The following is a 19,048-nucleotide window of genomic DNA, read 5'->3' as shown; positions in this document are numbered from 1 at the left end:
CCCCATTCTCATGAGCAGCTGTGACTGCTGAACATGACAAAAGTTGAACTAAGTTGCTGCTGAACCTAAGAACAGCCTGAAATTGGTGCCACAAGTCTAGAACATGACTTGAGGCTGGTGGGAAGAGGAGACAACAAAGACTTCAAAGTAAAGAAAATGAAGAGGAAATTAGTGTTTTATCCTGTGCTTGTAGCACCACTGAAAGGCAAGATTACTCTTCACTTAGCAAAGGTGGCAGAGCACATATTCATCCAGACACCTCACAGCTATGTACCCACATGTGTGTCTTTTATAAGATGCTGCTAAAATGTTTACAAAAGCTTGTATAATGTAAATAGTGATGGGGTGTAGCTGAAGAGCTGTAAAATACAGCCCAAGGGATAGCCAAGTTATTGAGTTGCTATTAGTACTCAAGCCCACAGGCACTTCACCATCCCGGTAACTTTTCTTGGACTAGACTTTTAAAAGGCAGGATTTAAAGGAGCACGATCAGCTTAATCGTAATTCCAAGCACACAATGTGTTTTATAAAGCAGAGTAATGCCTTACAGGAACAAGTTTTTAGGAGTGGCATTCCCTTATATTTTTTGCAACCCAACACTGTATCATCTTGCTAACAGGAGAACTAGAAAGCACAATTGACTATTTTCCACTCTCCAGCCTGAACAAAATGAGAGCCTGAAAATCAGCTGCAGAGGGGACATTAAAGGCTGATTATAAAGCCCACAGTTTTAACACAGGAAAAGAAAACAATTTATTTAATAACACCTTAAATTTTAACCTGATGTCCTTTAATAAATGTATAAATTACTGCCCTACTGCGTCCTATTCAATGTTCGAGGTGGTTCCCAAACTTCTAAACAGAATGGCATATGCCTGAAAACCACACAGTGCTACTCCAAATAACCTAAAAAATATAGATTCACATTATAAAAGCTCCCTTCCATATCCTCTCTCCTGAAAATGCCTTTGCTTCAGGGGAATATTATGTTTCTCAGAAGCTACCCATTCCATGAAATCTCAGTGGGTTTGGCCTCCATTCTCACAGCTTTACCTCTCTGCATGGATGCCCCACAGGAAATTAATGAAAGGCAAGATAGTCCCTGGCACAGATCTCTTCCCACAGCAGTGGAGGAAAAAGCACGGGACAGGACAGGACTTGGGTCATAACGATTCAAACAAAACTCTCTCATGTCAAAGCTAGAGTGGGGTGTTAAACAGACAGGCTAGGGAAATCTGCAAGCACAGCACTCAGATTGTTTAAAATAAAGCAAAAAGCACCCTTCCTTGTGGCAGTCTAGAATAAAGTATCTGAGAAGAGAGGAAAAAGGCTGTAAGTCAACAAGAAAGCAGTCAAGAGCCTCACCAGAGTCCGCAGCCAGCATTCTTCACAGTGCACATGCCAGCACTGAATAGAAGTCAGGGGCATTGTGTAGGAGTCCTGAGGAAAAGAAGCAAACAGATTATTTCCATAGCATGGAAATCTAGTGATTCTCCACTCCCAACCCCATCACAACGCCTTTCTTTGTGGGTAACACTGTCTTGTATTTTGTTTAAAAAGTTAAGTTAAAATAATCAACTTGTGTAGTATGTAAGTTGTATGTTTGTAATGCTTGCATAAAGTGGCAGAAAATCTCCTTCAATCCCTTTTCTTGGCTTCCCAGAACTCCTGTTGGAAGTTCCAACATAATCCACTCAAGTGATGACCTGGCTCAGCACAGTTATCGCAAAAGCGTCTGAAGTTGCTCTGGCCACCTGCCATTATTCTCATCAGAAAGGTCACCAGATCATATGAAAACCAGTGAGAAGGTAAGATCAACCCACATCACAACTCAGCTCTGCAGGAACAGCGTAACTACATCCCAAGAATGCTGCTGCTATTTCAGAAAACATGCCTTCTCAAGTATCTTCTATCATTGCTAACAAACCTCTGGAAAACAGCAGCAAGCTGTTGTCCCTTCTGTGGGAGGAGTGACAAGGACTGCACTCCCACACCTCCAAACTGTGAGCTGGCTGAGAAGGAGAAGCCTGTGCATGAAGCTGAAGATGCAGCGGAAGCTCTCCACCAAGCAGAATGTTCTGTCCTCAGCAGAACACAAACCCAATAGGAGATGTAGAGCCCTGCAGGCTTAGACCATCAGAGGGAGCTGCTGTCCTTTCTGAGGAAGGCCACAGCATCACCAGAGAGCACGCAGGACTCTGGCAACTTTTAAGTGCTCAGGCAACATCCCTGTTGCCAAATCAGAGATGAGTCTCTGATCACAGATTCTGCTCTCTCCTTTGTACCTAAATTTGCATGTGCAGAAAAAGGATACTGGTATCGGGGAGTTTTTTACAGGAAGGCAGAAAGTATTCTGAAGTTGTGCCTTTCTTGCCCCTGATACAGAGGGACAGCTACAAATACCAGTGAGACAATGTAATTCATACAGAAATTTGAGTTGTTAAGACCTTAATTTGGAAGGCTAATTGGTGATGAGTTCCAGCAGTCTGCCTGAAAAAGAAAAGCTTCTCCCTTCCTCGGCAGAGATACCAAGACATTTCTGATTCATTACCACAAGTGGAGTGCTACTCACCATGCAAATGAGACATTTATAGCGGTCCCCACGGGAAAGCTGCCTTTCTAACTCACGGACACGAGCCTTTAACGCTTCAAATGTTGTCACTGCAGAGTCTTCTGTAATTCTGCAAAAGATGATGAAGAGTGAACATCACTGAGCACACAAAACTGTTACGAGTTTTTGGGAAAAAGGATCCCACAACAGGTACTGCACAGGAAACGGCATCATATCTCAAACTAATACATCCAGCTTGGGTTAAAAAAGAACTCCCAAAAAGCTTAGTGTGAATTCTTTAGTGTCTTTCTAAACACTTCTAAACACATCACAAAAGAACAGAACCAATGCTGGGGTTACCAACTTCATACAGAGCAAGACAGACATTTAAAGAATAGATATTTTTGTTGCATTTTTTTTTTTGTTTTCTGCCTTTTTTCTTGCCTCCCTTAAGAGATTACTTAGGACCACATGCTTGAGACAAAGTTCTGTATGTTGTTTTAAAGCTGCTGAGATAACTTTTTGTGGGCAATAGGAGCTGTTCTTTCCCTTAGAGAATGGAGGCCTTTGCTGGTCATCAGCCTTGTGAAATGCAAAATCAGCTCATTACACAGGATCAACACAACGGCTTATATTAATGAAAGCCCCAGCTTTTTGATTCTAACACTGAAAGAACGGAGAAACCAAAAGAAATGGACATGGTGCCAACAGGGTGGCTATAAAGGCAGCTTCACAATCTCAGCTTTCCTACTTCCTAGGGTCATTCTTTGATGGGCAGCATTATCTCTTTTGTCACAGAGGCACTGTGCTGAGGCCAGGCAAGTGTATTTTCATGGTTCTGCAAGGCTGGTGAAAAGAGCAACTTGCCAATCTAAAAGCAAGGGCAGACAGCAATGCTTAGCAAATGAAATGCAGGGAGCAATACAGACAAGGATGCATCATTCCAGCACGCTGCAAAATCAGATTTCTACTCAGTGCAGGCATAGGGAGGGGCCCTCAAGTATTCCCCAGAAAAGATTTAGAGCATTGACATAAAAGCTCTCACTTTCTTGAATAAAAACAAAACCAACAATTTTCACATGTGTCAGTGAATTTCTGGCATCTCCAGGCAGACTCCAGCTCAGAAGAATCTGAAGAGCATCATCAATCACAAGATAACCCACAGTGGCATCTATGTCTTCTACCTTTTTAGAGGATGATTCATCAACAGGTGTCTACAGCACAGGTCTAGTGGAATTACTACAACCAGTAAAGTGAGCTGCAATCTCAGCACTCTAGCTGCAGGCAGGCACTCACTCCTTTGTTCATTAGTCACTTGTCACTAGCATGCAGGGAGGGACCTGGGGTATCTCCCACAAGCTGGTTCTGATGGCTTTTCCCAAGGCTTTGGTAACAGAACTAGTCAAATAGATTTTGGGTGATTTTCCTAATTATGACACTTCAGAAGAAAGTGACGCTGCTGAAATGTATATGGTTAACTACCACTGTTACAAAGCTCCTTCAACTTCACTCCTGCCTTTGTACTGATGAGACACGCTCTGCATGAGCTAACTGAGATCTTCATCAGAAGGAGGTTCATTGCAAGTGACAGCTGCCAGAAAATGGTAACAGTTTTAGAACAGCAAAAAAGGTACAGAAATACAAATGTCCCATGATAGCCTAGTGGGTGAAGACTGTCTGGGGACAGGGACACTGTGGATTCAAGTCTTGGAATCCATAAATATTCTTTGGAGCACGATGAAAGAGTTTCAGTAGGAGACAGTCCTCCCTGCTGTGCTAACACCCACTTGCTCCTGCTCATTGGTATGAATTATTACCATATCCCAGCTTGAGTTCTCACCCTCAAGGAAGAGCTGCTAGTGTTTTCAAAGAAAGTCTAGAAAGGTGTTAGTTTTGTCCAAGGAAGAAACAGATTTATTTATTTATAGCTTGAAGATTATTGTTGGCTGAGAAAATTGTTTCTCTTCCAGTCTGGCCCACTGTTGAACTGATGCTGGCTGAAGACTGCAGTTGAATTTGACTTCACGGAATCCATCTCTCCTTCCTGCATGCACAAAGGCACTGGAGGTGTAAAGCCAGTGAGTGCAACTCCTACCAAAAGCAGGTGGTAAATAGAACCTCAACCCTTGCTAAATTCTCCTTTTACCATCTCTGGACCTACATGTCCTCCTCAGATGGGTGGGCAACTCAGAAAGGAAAGGGAAAAGTTGATTCTTTGAGTAGATACAATCAAATGTCCATTCATCCCCAGTCCCAGCCCAGTAATAGTCAAAACTTGAAAAGGAAAAATCTGCCACTGCAACAATTTGAAAAGATAGAAAATGGTTTGTTTATAGAAATCTAAACAGCTGACCCCCATTGGCCAGTTTCAGAAAGTCTCTGAGATAATCGCACCTGTCCAGTAATAAACGAATGAATCAGAAAAGGAGGCTGAATAGAGGCATAAGCAATAATGCTCAGAGTCTGCCTGATACAATGGCCAATCAATAGGAGGGCTGTAGATCAGGGTGCTAGTTAGCTGGAAAATTACCACACCGCTGCGTGCGTCACGCTGTAGGGATCCTGGACAATCAATGTGGGAGGTATTGATTTAGTTATTATCACTTCATACGCTCCAGACATTGTTAAATATACATTTATTAACAAGACTGGGGTGCATTGGTAAGAGAGGGAGCTTCAGCCACTGTGATATCTCCCAGCACTAATCAAAGCTCAGCTATGACAGAATTTAAACTCCATGTTGTCCCTGCCAAACAAGCTCACAGGACAAATCCTGACGCACAGCACAGATGAAGACACAGCTCCTACTTCACATGAGAGCTAGGAGTTTTGGCTGTAAGTGAGTATTTTGCACTTGAGATTTCAGGAAAACCTCTCAGAGCAGTAGCAACAAGGGATGTGGCAGCCAAGGGTCAACCCAAAGTGAGTGATAATTGCATGGTTGCTTCGGAAAAGCTGGAGGAAATGAGGTCAAGGGAAATAGGGAGAACATTAGTAAATAAAGGAAACTGAAACTACCTCCAGGGATGGAATAAAGACGAGAGTCACTTCCCATGTGTCTGGCTCCCGTGGTGGCCAGCGCATTTGGGACACATGCCATTCCATTTAGTGTCATTTTACCGTCAACCTGCTGCTTGTATCCTAAAGATAAGCATCACTTAGGAGCAACTCTTCCTGCAGCAGCAATCTTGGGAACTCCCTCAGGATTCCCTCTCGTGTGTGCACCTTTTGTGCGCTTGCCTGGACACAGCTGGGAGCAGCCTTGGGCAGAATTTTTACAGGGTAACGCCAGGGTGGAGCGAGGGTCAGAAAGCCAAGTGCCATGGACAGGGGAAGGCTGTGTACAAGTTACCCTGCCAAGTGAGGCAGAGGGAATTACAGAGAAAGAATTGGCTCTCTGCTTTGCCTTGACCTCATGTTGGATGCAGGAGGACTCTTAACAATTTTGCGCCTCAGCGCCCTGATCTGACGTGTTTGGATAACGTCATTTATCAGCCTCCAGAGCGACCTGCTGAGCACAACTGCTGCCAAGAGCTATACCTTGAGCCCCAGTGCTCATGCTTCTCCAGCAGGTGTGAGAACTGGCTGATGACATATTAAGAGGGCACCTCCATCCTGGAGTAGAGACTTGCTGTGACACCAGCACACACAGGGGAGCCTGAGTGAGAATGTTTATACAAGAGCAAAAACAGGAAGGGAGGGCTCCTTGTGGAAGAAGCTCGGTCCTGTACTTCTCCCTGGACTTTGTGGTTAAGTCTTCCATGCCTTGGCAGTCACAGCTGAGGATGCTGGGTATCAAGAAGCAAGTCTGTGAGACTGCGCAGACAGCATGTGATAATTTTCAGTCTTTGTGCCCAATGCATATTTTTCTACTGTTCATAGCATTTTCCCCTGAGCACTGAAAATAAGAACACTTTCTCTGAGAAAATCCTTGCCTTGTTCAGGTAAAAGGCCAGAGAAGTGCACAGAAATACTACGGAAAAGGAAAAAGGACCTATCTGTAGCTTAGAGCAGCAATCATCCCCTGGGAAATCTCCCCTGGGAAATGACCACCCCCCTCTTCGCTAAAAAACTTTAACCTAAACACTGGTTATTTGTTAAACATTAGCATGCATGTGATCTTTGTTTCTCCAAATTAAATTGAGCAATTCCTACCCGCTGTCCCAGTGGGCAATCACAAGCAATTCCGTTAATTAAATTATCTCTGATTCTGCAGCTCTGGAATCTCTCAATTGACTAAGTCTGTGCTTTATCATCAACAAAATACTGGACCAAAAAGGAAACAAAAAAATGCTGATGTCAGTGTGATTGGCTTCAGTTAACCCTTCCCAGCTGGGTATTAAGGGCTGCTCAAGAAACTGTTGTACTGGAACAAGCCCAAGAGTGAGAGCCTTTTACCACAGATACCAGTAGCAGCTGTTCACTTGTGTTTCCTTTCCACCGTACAGAAAAACACAAACACCACACTGTCCCTGCATCCAGCATCCTGACTATTTGAGAGCTACAGAAAGATGCAAACTGTTAGCTACAGAAGAAGCATGAAAACACCTCAAAGAAGACCTTTCAAATACCCCATCCTCATCTTATCCAGATCTCATTTAATGTATCCTGCTGTTGAACAGTCTCCATAAAACATTCCCCTTTGGTTTATTTCAACTGGATATAAATTTTCCTTTCTTCATAAATGGCTACACTGTACACAGCATTCCATAAATTTTTACAATTCCACTGTTTGTATGTATCTTGTAAAAAACGCTTAGCACTGATTAAATGCACCACCAATAAAATTTCATGGGCTACTTTTGACACTTGATATTCTGACCTTCTTTCTTCCTCATACATTTATTTTTGCTTTCCTGTGCCTGTAAACACAGAGTGGCAGAGAGGAAAATGTACAGTACCACTGACAAACCTGAAAGTGATGTATTTATTTTTAAACAAAGCCTTTATCCTCCCTTGTCCAAAGTGGAGAACCAAGCAGAACATACATACCACCTCCCTGCACCAAGGGCAGAGGTCACGTCACTAGCAGCTTACATATCATAAATATTAGAAACAGACTGGTCGATGCTTTGAAGGCAAAGTCAAGCTAAAGTAAGATTCCAGGAGCAGAGAAATTGCCCCAGGCCATATCCAACCTCAACTGTAGATGACAATTATCATAGCCACTACTACACTGCAGGAGAGAAAGCCTGGTGCAGTCCTTGCTTTGTGGGGCACAAATCTTCAAGACTTGATAAAATGACCCCAACATCAGTGCACAATGATGCAATTGCAAGCCTTCTCTCATAGCCAATTTACATCTGGGTGAGAGGGCAACTCTTTCAGAGAAGAGACCCTGTTTTATTAGCCTGTAACATGCTGTGCACAGCTCTGTGACACCCAGGAGCACTGCAGAATGGCAGATCACAGCGATGCTGTCTCAGCTCTCACTCATACATTGTCTTCAACACAGCTACCTCACTACCTGAGTTTCAAACACCAACTATAAGCACCCGTATGTTTTTGGGGATAAGAACTGCTTTCATTTTCAACCTGATGAAATAATCTGCCCCCACTTTCAATTTAGCAAGCATCACCTGCAGCAAGTACAAGAGCTAAAGATACAGTGAATTTATTTTGGCAGATGTGGGTGAGCAGCACTGAAGTCAGTGGGAGATCCATAGACTAAAAGGACTTTTACACTTACTGGATTGCAAGAACATAACATAAAGCTGAAAAAGCCCCTTTGCTACTAACAAGAAAAACACTTAAACTGACACCCAAGTTTTTAAAAAGGAAAGTGACAGGTGGCTTTAAAAGAAAACAGATACAGCTCAGGCATTTTCAGTATCTTAAGTCTCTGGAAGAAGCCCAGTGTGGGCACTCAGGCACTGGTGGCAGATTGACTGTGAATCACCCCACAACATGTGGGCTACCAGACTGGCACAACGTACTGAGATTTTATTTCAGTAGATGAGCTGGTTATAGCAGAAGGGGTTTGCATGCCTTGATGTAGAAAACTGCCCAGCAAAGATGTTTGCGGAAGAGCCATGTCGAATCACACCAAGTGAAGTTTAGACCCTGTAAAGGGTCTGCAAGACTGCCAATGCTAAAAGCAAATCTCCTGGCAAGACATCAATGTTTTAGGAGTTGGCTTCCCCTTTATTTAGCTAAAAATCTCATTTATTTGGTTTATTTGTTTTTAGACTAACCTCCTTTAAAGAGGCTGACTTATAATCCTGTAAAACGTTGTCACATGTATTGAGGAAATTGGCAAGGATGCTAATTTATTGTCCTCTAGGAAAAAAAAGCCCTCTTTTCTTGATTAATGTATGTTTTTGTATTGTAAGATATTAAAGAATGTTGCTTCACCTGTAATTATAGAGAATAGTTTACTCTGGCAAAGTGCCCTGGCTTCTGGTTGCCAAGTTATGAATAATGCAATGTTCCCCATTCTAATTTCCGTGTTCTAAGTTGTGAATTTGGAGCAGGGTGCATGCAAGGGCACACACACACACACACGACTCTGAGGCGCTCTCAGTCACAAGCGCCTCTATTTTATACTTGCTTGCACAACTTGTTAATTCTGGCATCTGCTTGCCAAATACAGAGTTTGCTTCTGACTAATTTCATCTTGATGCAAACCAAAAATGTTGTCTCTTTTTTTCCCCACAGAGGAATTATTTCTCTTACACTTGCATGCACCGTCGCAATACCACTGAGGGGAGCTTACCACTGCAAGAACGCATTTTAAGCTGCATTTAGTAGGGACTTGGGTAAAGATTCCCTGAAGAATTTAATGACAGAAGAATTCATTTTGCTTTCATATCTCCCCCGCCTCCATAACACAGAACCCAACAATGTCTTTACAGAAGCGGGAAGTAAATTCAGGCGCTGGCTCTTTCTCTTCCCTTTTTTTGGCCTGTGTTTTGCTGGGACACATGTGCTCAGCCCCAATCAAAACAGAGACAGATGGCACCGCTGATCATTCAGAATAGAAGGAGCCTCGGAGTCAGCATGTTTAGATGCATTTGTAGGGCTACGCAGTATCCACTGGCCACTGGGACTGATTTAAAAAGGCGGCGAGTGAAAGTCTGAGCTTGAGCCAAAATTTTAAATGTGCCATTTGAGCAATTATGGTTCGACATGAAAGCTGGGCGAAAGAATGCATAGGTCATTCTGATTAGATTTAAAGACTATGTTCCCTGTTCCAAAGAGAAAATAAATGCAATCCCATTGCTTTACTGGAGCAGCTTTGGCGATAAAGAAAAAAGCCATGCTATGGAAAAGTAGTTTGCTGCAGCAAGGTTTTGTTGAGGCAGCACAGGCTGAATCAGAAAATGATTCTCTAAACAATGTTCCGAAAGAGAAATAATTACTCATCTAATGTGTTATTATCTTGATTCACTTTTTAAATGTATCCTTCATCCTGGAGACCCTATTTGTATTTCTAACAGATCTGTGAAGGTGCATTGTGGTCTTTACTTTAACAGAAGGGCCACAAAAGGCAGGAGGTGGAAATAGAAAATGCAGCTCCTCTCCTTGCTGAGGCACACAGGATAAAGGTTCCAGCCTACAGACACTTGCCCCCATCCACAAGTAAACATGTTTGGATTACGACCAAGCTCCATGTATAGCTAGGCAGGTCTATTTTGCTACTGGAAGACTTATGGCAGCTGTAACTTGTCATCTTACTGTGGCCTGGAGCTGGTCTGGGATTATTGGTAGCTTTGGTTGGACGATCAGGGCACAAAATTATAAAATATCCATGAAGTGAAAGAGGAATAGCAAATTCCTAGGGCTGAAAGTTGCTCAGAAGGTTGAACATGCAGCTGAGTCTTGCAGCCAGCCTCTGTGAGCAATTAAATAAATGTCTTCTACTCCCATGGCCCCCATCCAAACGACTGAAATAAACAGGAAATATCTATGCTACTACAGCAGCACTCGGATTCATCTATAGCCTTTTAAGGGCTTTACTGTGGAGGTGATATGCTTTCCAGAACCTCCATTCATGACTGCTGATTGGCGGCACACAAGGGCAGTGCGATAACACATCCTCCAGACGGCTTCCTACAACTGCTGCTGCCGCCCTAGAACTTTTACACTGTAGCTGTTTCCTTTACAGGGAAAGAAAGGATCAGAATTAGCATCATTTAAGGTAATTGTGCCTTCAAAAAGAAACACAAGGCTATTAAAGGAGTCCAGAGCACATTAGTATCATATAACCAACTGTGGTCCCAGAGCTAGAAAAGGAAACCAGCAGTGCAGTGGAAGGACAGGTCAGGAGCCAGCTATCTGAGGGAAAAGCAGGAATGCTTATGCAACTGTGTGGGTAATAACAGCTTTCTGCAGACAAAATCATCAAAAATGAAGAAACAAAATAATGGAGAAATAGGATGAAAGTGCCTGTAGCAGTGGGGTGTAAGGTGAGGAAAAGCATCGACAAAAGTATCGAAGTGAGGACAAAAAATCAACATGGATATTAAACTACTTTAATTATATTAGTTGCTATTACTTTGCTTCTGTAAAGGCAGTGCTGGGTTCTGTATTACAGAGGCGAAGGAGATATGAAAGCACAATGAATACTTCTGTCATTAAATTCCTTGGGAAATCTTTACCAAGCTCCAACTAAATGTGACTTAGCACTCCTCCTTGCAGCAGTAAGCACCCCTCAGTGGTACTGCAACTGTGCATGCAAGTGTAAGAGTCACTCTACAGTTGTCCCAGACACGGTTTAATGAGAACTAACAAAACTGGTCCTTTTTAAAGTACTATTTCATATTTATACTTACTAACTGTAGCCTAAGAAATGCATAAACAACCAAGAGCTGTAATTACAACCATCCTGTTGTCACACAGCAGCTGGCTCAGCACAAACACTTACTGAGTCCTGCCACAATGGTCAGTGAGTGCCAAGGAAAGCAGTAGCCCTGTCACCACCAGCACACAGCCAGCCTGTGCAGCCAGGGCTGCCCCTCAGCAGATGCAGGAGAGAGACAGCAAACTGGCAGCGGATGGGGCATAACACGATCGCTTTTCTGCTCTTCAAAGGAACATTTTCATCCAAACAGGGAGTGCAGCCTACATAAAGATAATTGTTACTTTTCTCTTGAGAGCATCTGGCCACCACACAAGCGTTTCCTAAAAAAAAAAAGTATCAGTCCCTGCCTCTTAATTCTTGCAGCATAGCTAAGGGATGTGAATAAACAGTCACATCCTCAAAGTATTTTCAGAAGGAACATTGCAAGATCCACAATGCTCCATCAGAGACAATGTTAAACACCACAGGCTGATTTTAGGGATGAGTCGTCTCTGACAAGCTGCTCACACATCTAAGGGCAGAATTCGTCTGCTAGAAGGCAGCTGTTTGTGTTTTATAAGCTAAAGTTTTTCTTACCTATGGAATAACTCCAATATTTCACAGGGAATCATCATCCATCTAACTGAAGTACCCTCTAACAGACCATCAGCCTCATATCCCCTTTGAAATAGCACAGCTGAGCACTTGCTGGGCCACGATTTATTTTTTACCTTCTAAGACATCTTGGTAACTCTATAGCTCAATAGTGACAGTCGAATTTCACACTGCGATAGCCCCCCATTGATTTTTCATTCCCAGGAAGCAACTCTACAAATTAAAGTTAACAGCATTTCTGAAACTAAGAAAAGAAAAAAGAAAAGAAGGGGTAGGCAAAGAGACATAAATTGCAAAGTTGCCTAAACCACGCTCCCAACGCAGGAATAAAATTCTGTCCTAGGCTTTTCACCAGATATGGGATAGGGATACAGAACCTACTGCCCCTGAAAGCCAGCAGATCCCTTGGGTTTGCAGATGCTTCAGCTTTAAAACATCACAGGTTCAACAGAAATAAGAGTCCCTTCCCATATGAATAAGTTAAAATCTATAGAAAACTGCCTCAAGGCATGAAATTAGGCCAAACCTCTGGACAACGCTGCACTAAACAGAGATACCACCTACCCCCAGGTCTGTACAGGAGCTTGTACAGCCACAGCGTGCCTCACTGAGCTTCATTAACCACTGGCCAGGGAAGAACTGGACACTGATACAATTTCAGTTTGCATAGTGGTTATAATGTTTGAAACCATTATTGGCACATGCAACTTCTCTCCAACAGCTGAAAGAGGGAAGCAGAATAAAGAGACAGAGCCCAGCACTCTTCTCTCCACTGTCACATCCCAGAGGAAGAAGTAATGCCAAAGCCTCACTTCATAAAGAAATGAAGCATCTATCTCCATAACCTTTCAACACCAGTATACAGTGCAAACACAGTATTACATACTACTGAATTACTGAAAAGGAGTAAAATCTAATGAAGATAAAAATCTGGACGCAAGCAGCACAGCCCAGCAGCTCTTTTTCAGCCTTTGACAATCCCACACTTCAGTTCAGCGTCCTGAATCCTCTCCCAAGTTCACATGGGCTGCTCTAGTAGTGGACCCACCAGCAGCATCATGCTCTCAGCTTAGCAGAGCACAAAGGGTTAGTTCATTTATGACTCAAGTTAATTTTTTAATTCTGTCTTTGCTATGAGACGTTCTTGTCTCCCGTCAAAGCCTATTAATGGTGTGACACTGTGAAGAAGGGCTGGGTAGTGCTTATCCTGTGGTGTGAATTCTCAACAGCTTCTGTTTTCCTCTGACATACCAGCTTAGACATACCAGCTTAAGCATGGCTCCTTCCCTTTCAGGCCTCTGCTAATCCTTCGCACTCCGCTCCCACCTGGACGTGTCTGCCTGGGAGCAGGGTCTCCCCAACAGACATGGCTACCTCCCTGAGCACTCTCACATGCCTGTCTCTTTGCACAAGGACCCAAATCTAAACTTTGTTTAACTTTAACTGATGCTCCTCCTTGTGCTGCTGTGCCTCCAGAGCCAACATTTCAAAACAGCTGGATTAGAAAGAGGTGAGGTGGGGGGAAAGAAAGAAGAGACAGGAAAAATAAAACAAATACAATTGCTTTTTGTCTCTAAAACCCTCTTTTTAACCCAACAAGCGTCTCATCCAATGAAGCATGATAAGCATGAAGTGTTATATAAAGAAGATAATTATAAAGGGATTTAATGCTTGGCAGGCTTGTATTGCAAGGTTCAGAGCAGAGGTAGCATACTCACTTAAACAGCCTTATGTCCGGGCTTGCTATTATGCGGGCAGCATGGCTGGGGCCAAGCGGAATCAGAAACAAGATTTGTTTTACAAGAAAGAAAGAGAAAAAAAAAAAAAAAAAGCACAGCCCCCTTCCCAACAAGGATGGCAGTTTCAGTCCCACCTCCTTCTACTTCTGTCCCATCCCTGATTAATGATGTTGTCTGCCTGATTTATGACCCACCCCAACAGATTAGAGTTTCCCTCTTCAACCTCCCCCCCTTTCACCCCTCCCAGAAGGCACAGCCACACTCCGCTGGAAATATTAGAGAATTATTAAATAAACATTCATACGTCATGTCTCTTCCCATACTGAGCTCATCGTAGTCAATGCTCAGCGGCCGGGCCCTGTTTGCTTTGGGGCTGACACCAAACAGCTGGAGTGATTCATGGAGAGGCTGGCTACAATGCTCTGTGCCATATATCATGCTCGCAGCGCTCCCTGCCCCGGCGGAGATAAACTGATCAACCACAACGGGCTGGAATGAATTTATGACAACACAAAATTGAGGAAAACAAATGGGAGGTGACCCAGTGGGCCACTAACCCAGACTCTCTCGCTGGCCTGCAATCTAGTCTGGTAGCAGAAAGCAAAATTGAACATTGGCACTCTGAATTAAGATGCTGGCTTTTAACCCCAGGGAACCTCAGTTTCAAAATGGCACCAGACCCTCACAAGGCAGGGAGAAAGAGTTTTTGTGGGGAAGGTGTTTTTTTGCAGCTCTCTGTGAGCAGCATTTCTTCTGCCGATGTCTGTGGAGGTGTCAGGGAGGGTGCCTGGGCAATTAGGGACCAGCTACTCTCTGAGCAAAGCCGAATCTCAGGCTGAGGTAAAGGAGCACTGCATGGGCTGAGCTTTGCCTTGGCAGTGGCTGGGGTCTTCAGCAGACAGGCAGGGCTCAGGTGGTGTGATGCCCCTTCATCTCTCCCCAAGAGCCTTCACCCCAGTGTTTCTTCCAGACACCTCACACTGGCATGATTAGAAAAGCTCAGCACTGAGACACCTCACAGCGCTGGGAAGGAGAGCTGGGACCAGCACCATGTCTCCCACTACCCCCATGATGAGATCAACTTGTCCAAGTTACTGATGATCTGGGATAGCACAAGGAACAGCGCAACAAACATAGACTTACCCAAAACCCCATCTAGCTGTTCTACATGCAAGAGACTCCCACAAAACCCCATGTTTAGATTAATTTACACCTGCTCAAGTGACGAAATTCAGCTGCGTGCCAAAAGGACAACTGCTCACTGGTCTGTATTAATGATTAAAAATGAAACAAAAACACACTACTCTCTCTGCCTGGACTTATTTTTGGAAGAGGGGAGGAAGGAACGTCATTCTTACGAGAGAAGGATCAATAGGCAGATCACTGCTAACTCTATTAGCCACTGCTCTAAACAGAGAGCACGGCTGACACAGGTGCTAAGCCATGTGCTTCTGGACAATTTTAAAAATGCTAATCAGATGCTACACAAGGTTTAACATGCCAATCAATAATGCTCAGATTTAAAGGCAAAAATTGAAGTTACAAACAATGGAGTAAAGTGATGCTGCCAAAAACTTCCTGTAAGCACCACCCAAAACAAGAAAAATGAAACCAATTTAGCTCCAGATTAAGAAACAGGAACTAGAGATGAATCAATTTAGCCTGTTGGGCTAGGTCGCCATATATCATGGCTCAGCAGTGGAGTGGGAAGCAGCCAGACAGTGAGAACCCTTCCCCCTCCTTTTCTGTAGGCTTCTAGCTCTGATCCCTGTTATCAATTAATTTAACAGAACCCCTCTACACAGACAAGCACACAGAGCATTCAGACTCCTTAAATGGCAGGACAGAAACTATTTATCACACATGAATCTCAAAGGAAAGGAGAGAAAAAAAAAGGCAGCTAAGAATTCTCCACCTGAAACACCATCTTGTTTTCTGAACCTTGATAAAATAAAGCACCTTAAACGGAAAGGTCCCTCTGCTACTTTCAAAAATTAACATTATTGGAAAGACTGAACAAGACATTTAAGGAATTTCCTGTAATTTCTTTTGGGTTTTACTGACTTTTAGCAGAACTGAAGCTTTAGCTGGCAAGGTTACTGCAGAGCAAGGTGTGTGTGCATCGACACACACACACGCTCGCTCTCTGCACTTCACAGCAGCGTTAGCACGAGAGTTGTTTGGAAAGGATTCTGGGACCCTTCAAAAGGTGCTGGCTAAAGCCTCTTTGATCAGATTATTAAAGCTATGTCAATTTTATCACTTGAGCTCAAGTGTTCTGGAAAATGTCAAATCCTTTCAGCTCCTACAGTTTAAAGATTTTCAATAGGAGTGGAACTGGGAGAATGGAGGGCTGCTGGGCTGACAGGCAGGAGGCCCAAAGGGAAGCCAAGCAGCAGCTGAGACAGAGGCTGACAGATTAGGGCAGAAGAGATGAGTCCTTCCCACCAAGACAGCATGCAATGGTTGGCTCAGTCTAAGGACAAAGCTGGTTCTGCACTGACGTGCAGGCTGCCAGACTCAGTGGTCCTTGGCCAAAGTCTGCTGACCAAGGAAGCATCGAATGGTAGACAGCCAACATTTGGGACATGCTAACAAAAGGGCTTGTAGAAAGGAAAGTGCAGAGACAGCAAAGCAGTGTTAAAGTTCCCTCTACAGCAGGGAGTTTTCCCAATTAACTCTGATTCTGAACATATGCTCTGCCAGGCTGCCCGAAATGTCAGAGATCCAAAAATGTGCCAGGGACGCAACCTCTCACATCAGGACCAGGGGCAGGAGGAGAATAAACTACATAAGAAAAATGACAACTTTCTGTAAAGTCAGCTTAATGCCACACCACTAGATTTTTTACCATCCCAAACTATCCATGGACTTCACCCCAAAATGTAGTATTTAAAAGCTACCATTACATCATTGCTTCCACCCTCATTCAAGTTGTTTGATCTCGGGGCAGTGTTTTATATCAGGAAATAATCAACTTAAAATACTGTCCCATCCCAGCTGGTGCAGCCCATGGCAGCAGAGAACAGCCTGTAGTTTTAGGCTTGGACCATCAAATCTGCCCAAGCAGTCGGTCACCCCCAGCAGCATGTGGAATAAGGTTTAGAACAGCAGTTGTTACTCAAATGAACAGTGCACATAAACCCATTTATTTCTATTTCAGAGTAGACTGCAGCACACTCACTGTGCCAAATTCCATGTCACTGGGTACCTGCCCTCACAGATATCTGGTGGAGAACTCCCCACAAGCCCTCTGTGAACACAGCAGTGGTGAGTGCTTCAAGTTCAGGTTTTGTGCTGCAGCACAATTTCCCTCTTCAGTGGTAAAAGCTTCAAATATGCCAACCTTCATATTACCACTTGTAGTGGTTTAGATTTGTTAATTTAACTTCTTTGCTTAATGTATTGAATAATGTGGTGGGTTCAGCATTGGCTAAAATTATTAGTGTAATTATTTTTTGCTGTGAGATATGGATTAGGAGAAGGGTAAAACAGGCATAAAATTTAAAAGGTATAAAGAAAACTTTATTAATAGGACTAAAAGAATAAGAAGCATTAGAATAAAACTTTTAGAAAACCAACACAGCACTGCTGCTGGGAGCACCAGATAGGACATTATGGTTCTTTAAAACAAGAAAAAGGGAAGCTACCCAATTCACACTCACTTTTCAATGTCACTGTTCTTACAGGTCTTCTGCATGGTCTCCTGTTTACTGCTCTCACCATTACTCGTTGAGGGCATTTCTGTTGAGGGAAGAACAGAAAAATTAGTAAGAAAACATCAGATAATTGCAACGAAATAATCTGAGCAAGTCACAGCTTCAGAGGATCCCAATGAGTCACTTTCATGCCAGTTCCCAGTAAGAGAGAGAGAAGTGACTGATGCTAAGTGTCTCTGTCTGGCAGGGGGCCCTCTCTGGACAGTATATTTCTATGATTCAGGGTTCAAATTACAACCCCTGCTCTGTCCCCACCTCACAGTCATCTGACCTCCACTGATGTACCCATTGTTTAAGCAAGGATTTAATTCAGAAGGGTTGATGAAGCTGCCACATGGAAGTATACTGCTAGAAAGGTGGGTTTGGAGCAAATCCACCCAGCCCAGATCCTGCTCTCAGCCTCTCCCATTTGCTGAAACCTCACAGACACAAGCAGAAAAATTATGCCAGGTAACTAGAATGACAGAACAATCTGCTCATCATGGCTGCTCCCAGCAAAGGAAAGGGTGTGAGACACCAGCTGGAGATGAGAAGATGAACGAGCGAGCCCCAGGGTTGTAGGTTCATCACCATGGATTCAGGTAAAAGTTATGAAGAAAACAGCTCATAGCAAATGTCATCAGGGCTGCCTCCTCATCACCTCCGTGGCTGTAGCTACTGAAGCTGATAATACCTACAAGCAAGTGCTTCTACTTCACAGAAAATAAACGTGATTGCCTATCCCACATTAGAAAATGCCTGCGATAGATATCCTATGTTCTCCATTTAACCATCATGCCCTTGGCAAAACTGGTTCTACTCCCTTCCCCCACTCCCACTGGCAAGTAGTTATGTCTTGTAGGTACTTTCAAAGCTGGGAATCAAATGCCCAAAGCATGACAGGAACAGAAAAGGGAACAAAATCATTGGGACATGTCTCTTCAGGTCGCTGAGCTTCAGTTTCCTTCCTAAGGGAGCTGGAGCAGCACTGTCCAGCTCTGGAAATGGATTTGGCATCTACAGCTGGAATGCGCCAGGTTTTATTATTCTCATATTTCCACTAGGTTGCTGCTTACACTTAAAGTGCTGCTGGCATTGAATAAAACTCCCCAGCAGTCAAATGGGTTTAACACTTCCCCCTTCCTTCTCAATCCAATGAACTTTTAAGTAATGTATGCAAAGGTACATATTCACATTAACTCATTTGCTCTGCAGTCTCAATTATAGGTCTTGAAGTAGGACAGATCCTAGAGTTTCCACTCCAAAGGTGAAGGCTTCAGAGCGGTAGGCTTTTCTTGCTATAGAAAGGCCAGCAAGGACAAGATCTACCAAAATGATACAAGTCTTTAGTGTATCTTCTCAAAGAAGGTAAGAAAGCAATTGTAAAAATGTAATAGGTGCACCTATGTAGTTTAAACACCCAGCAGCAGAACACCACCATCACACTGATAGGCTCTGCTAGCTCCCTCTGTAATGAAGCAGTTTGCCTTTCAGTGACATGACATCAAGTCAATCCAAACCCTATCTCTCTTCACTATACCAGTTAGGGTGGCATTTTTGGGAACTTCCCCAGCTGCCGTTATTGACAATTAATTGTGCTGTAAAGTTTCAAAAAGACAGCGTGGTTTTATGTGCATACACATCTGATGACACTCTGCAAGAC

At 43.5% G+C, this 19,048-nt stretch overlaps 1 protein-coding gene across 6 annotated transcripts in view; it reads right to left on the bottom strand.

The window, feature by feature from the left end:
• The window catches only part of RNF220 (ring finger protein 220), a 219,629-nt gene that overhangs the window by 9,420 nt on the left and 191,161 nt on the right, over positions 1 to 19,048 (bottom strand). For all 6 annotated transcript variants that reach the window (XM_058842397.1, XM_058842398.1, XM_058842395.1 and 3 more), the window contains 3 exons: positions 17,353 to 17,431; positions 2,573 to 2,681; positions 1,366 to 1,440 (listed from right to left, as the gene is read on the bottom strand). In XM_058842397.1, the coding sequence (XP_058698380.1) occupies positions 1,366 to 1,440; positions 2,573 to 2,681; positions 17,353 to 17,431 (263 nt within the window). The remainder of the gene's footprint in view (positions 1 to 1,365; positions 1,441 to 2,572; positions 2,682 to 17,352; positions 17,432 to 19,048) is intronic.

Source organism: Poecile atricapillus, chromosome 7 (genome assembly GCF_030490865.1).
Source record: "Poecile atricapillus isolate bPoeAtr1 chromosome 7, bPoeAtr1.hap1, whole genome shotgun sequence".
In the NCBI taxonomy this organism is placed as follows: domain Eukaryota; kingdom Metazoa; phylum Chordata; class Aves; order Passeriformes; family Paridae; genus Poecile; species Poecile atricapillus.
Note: the sequence above shows the minus strand (reverse complement) of the source record. Positions and strands in the feature narration are given on the sequence as shown.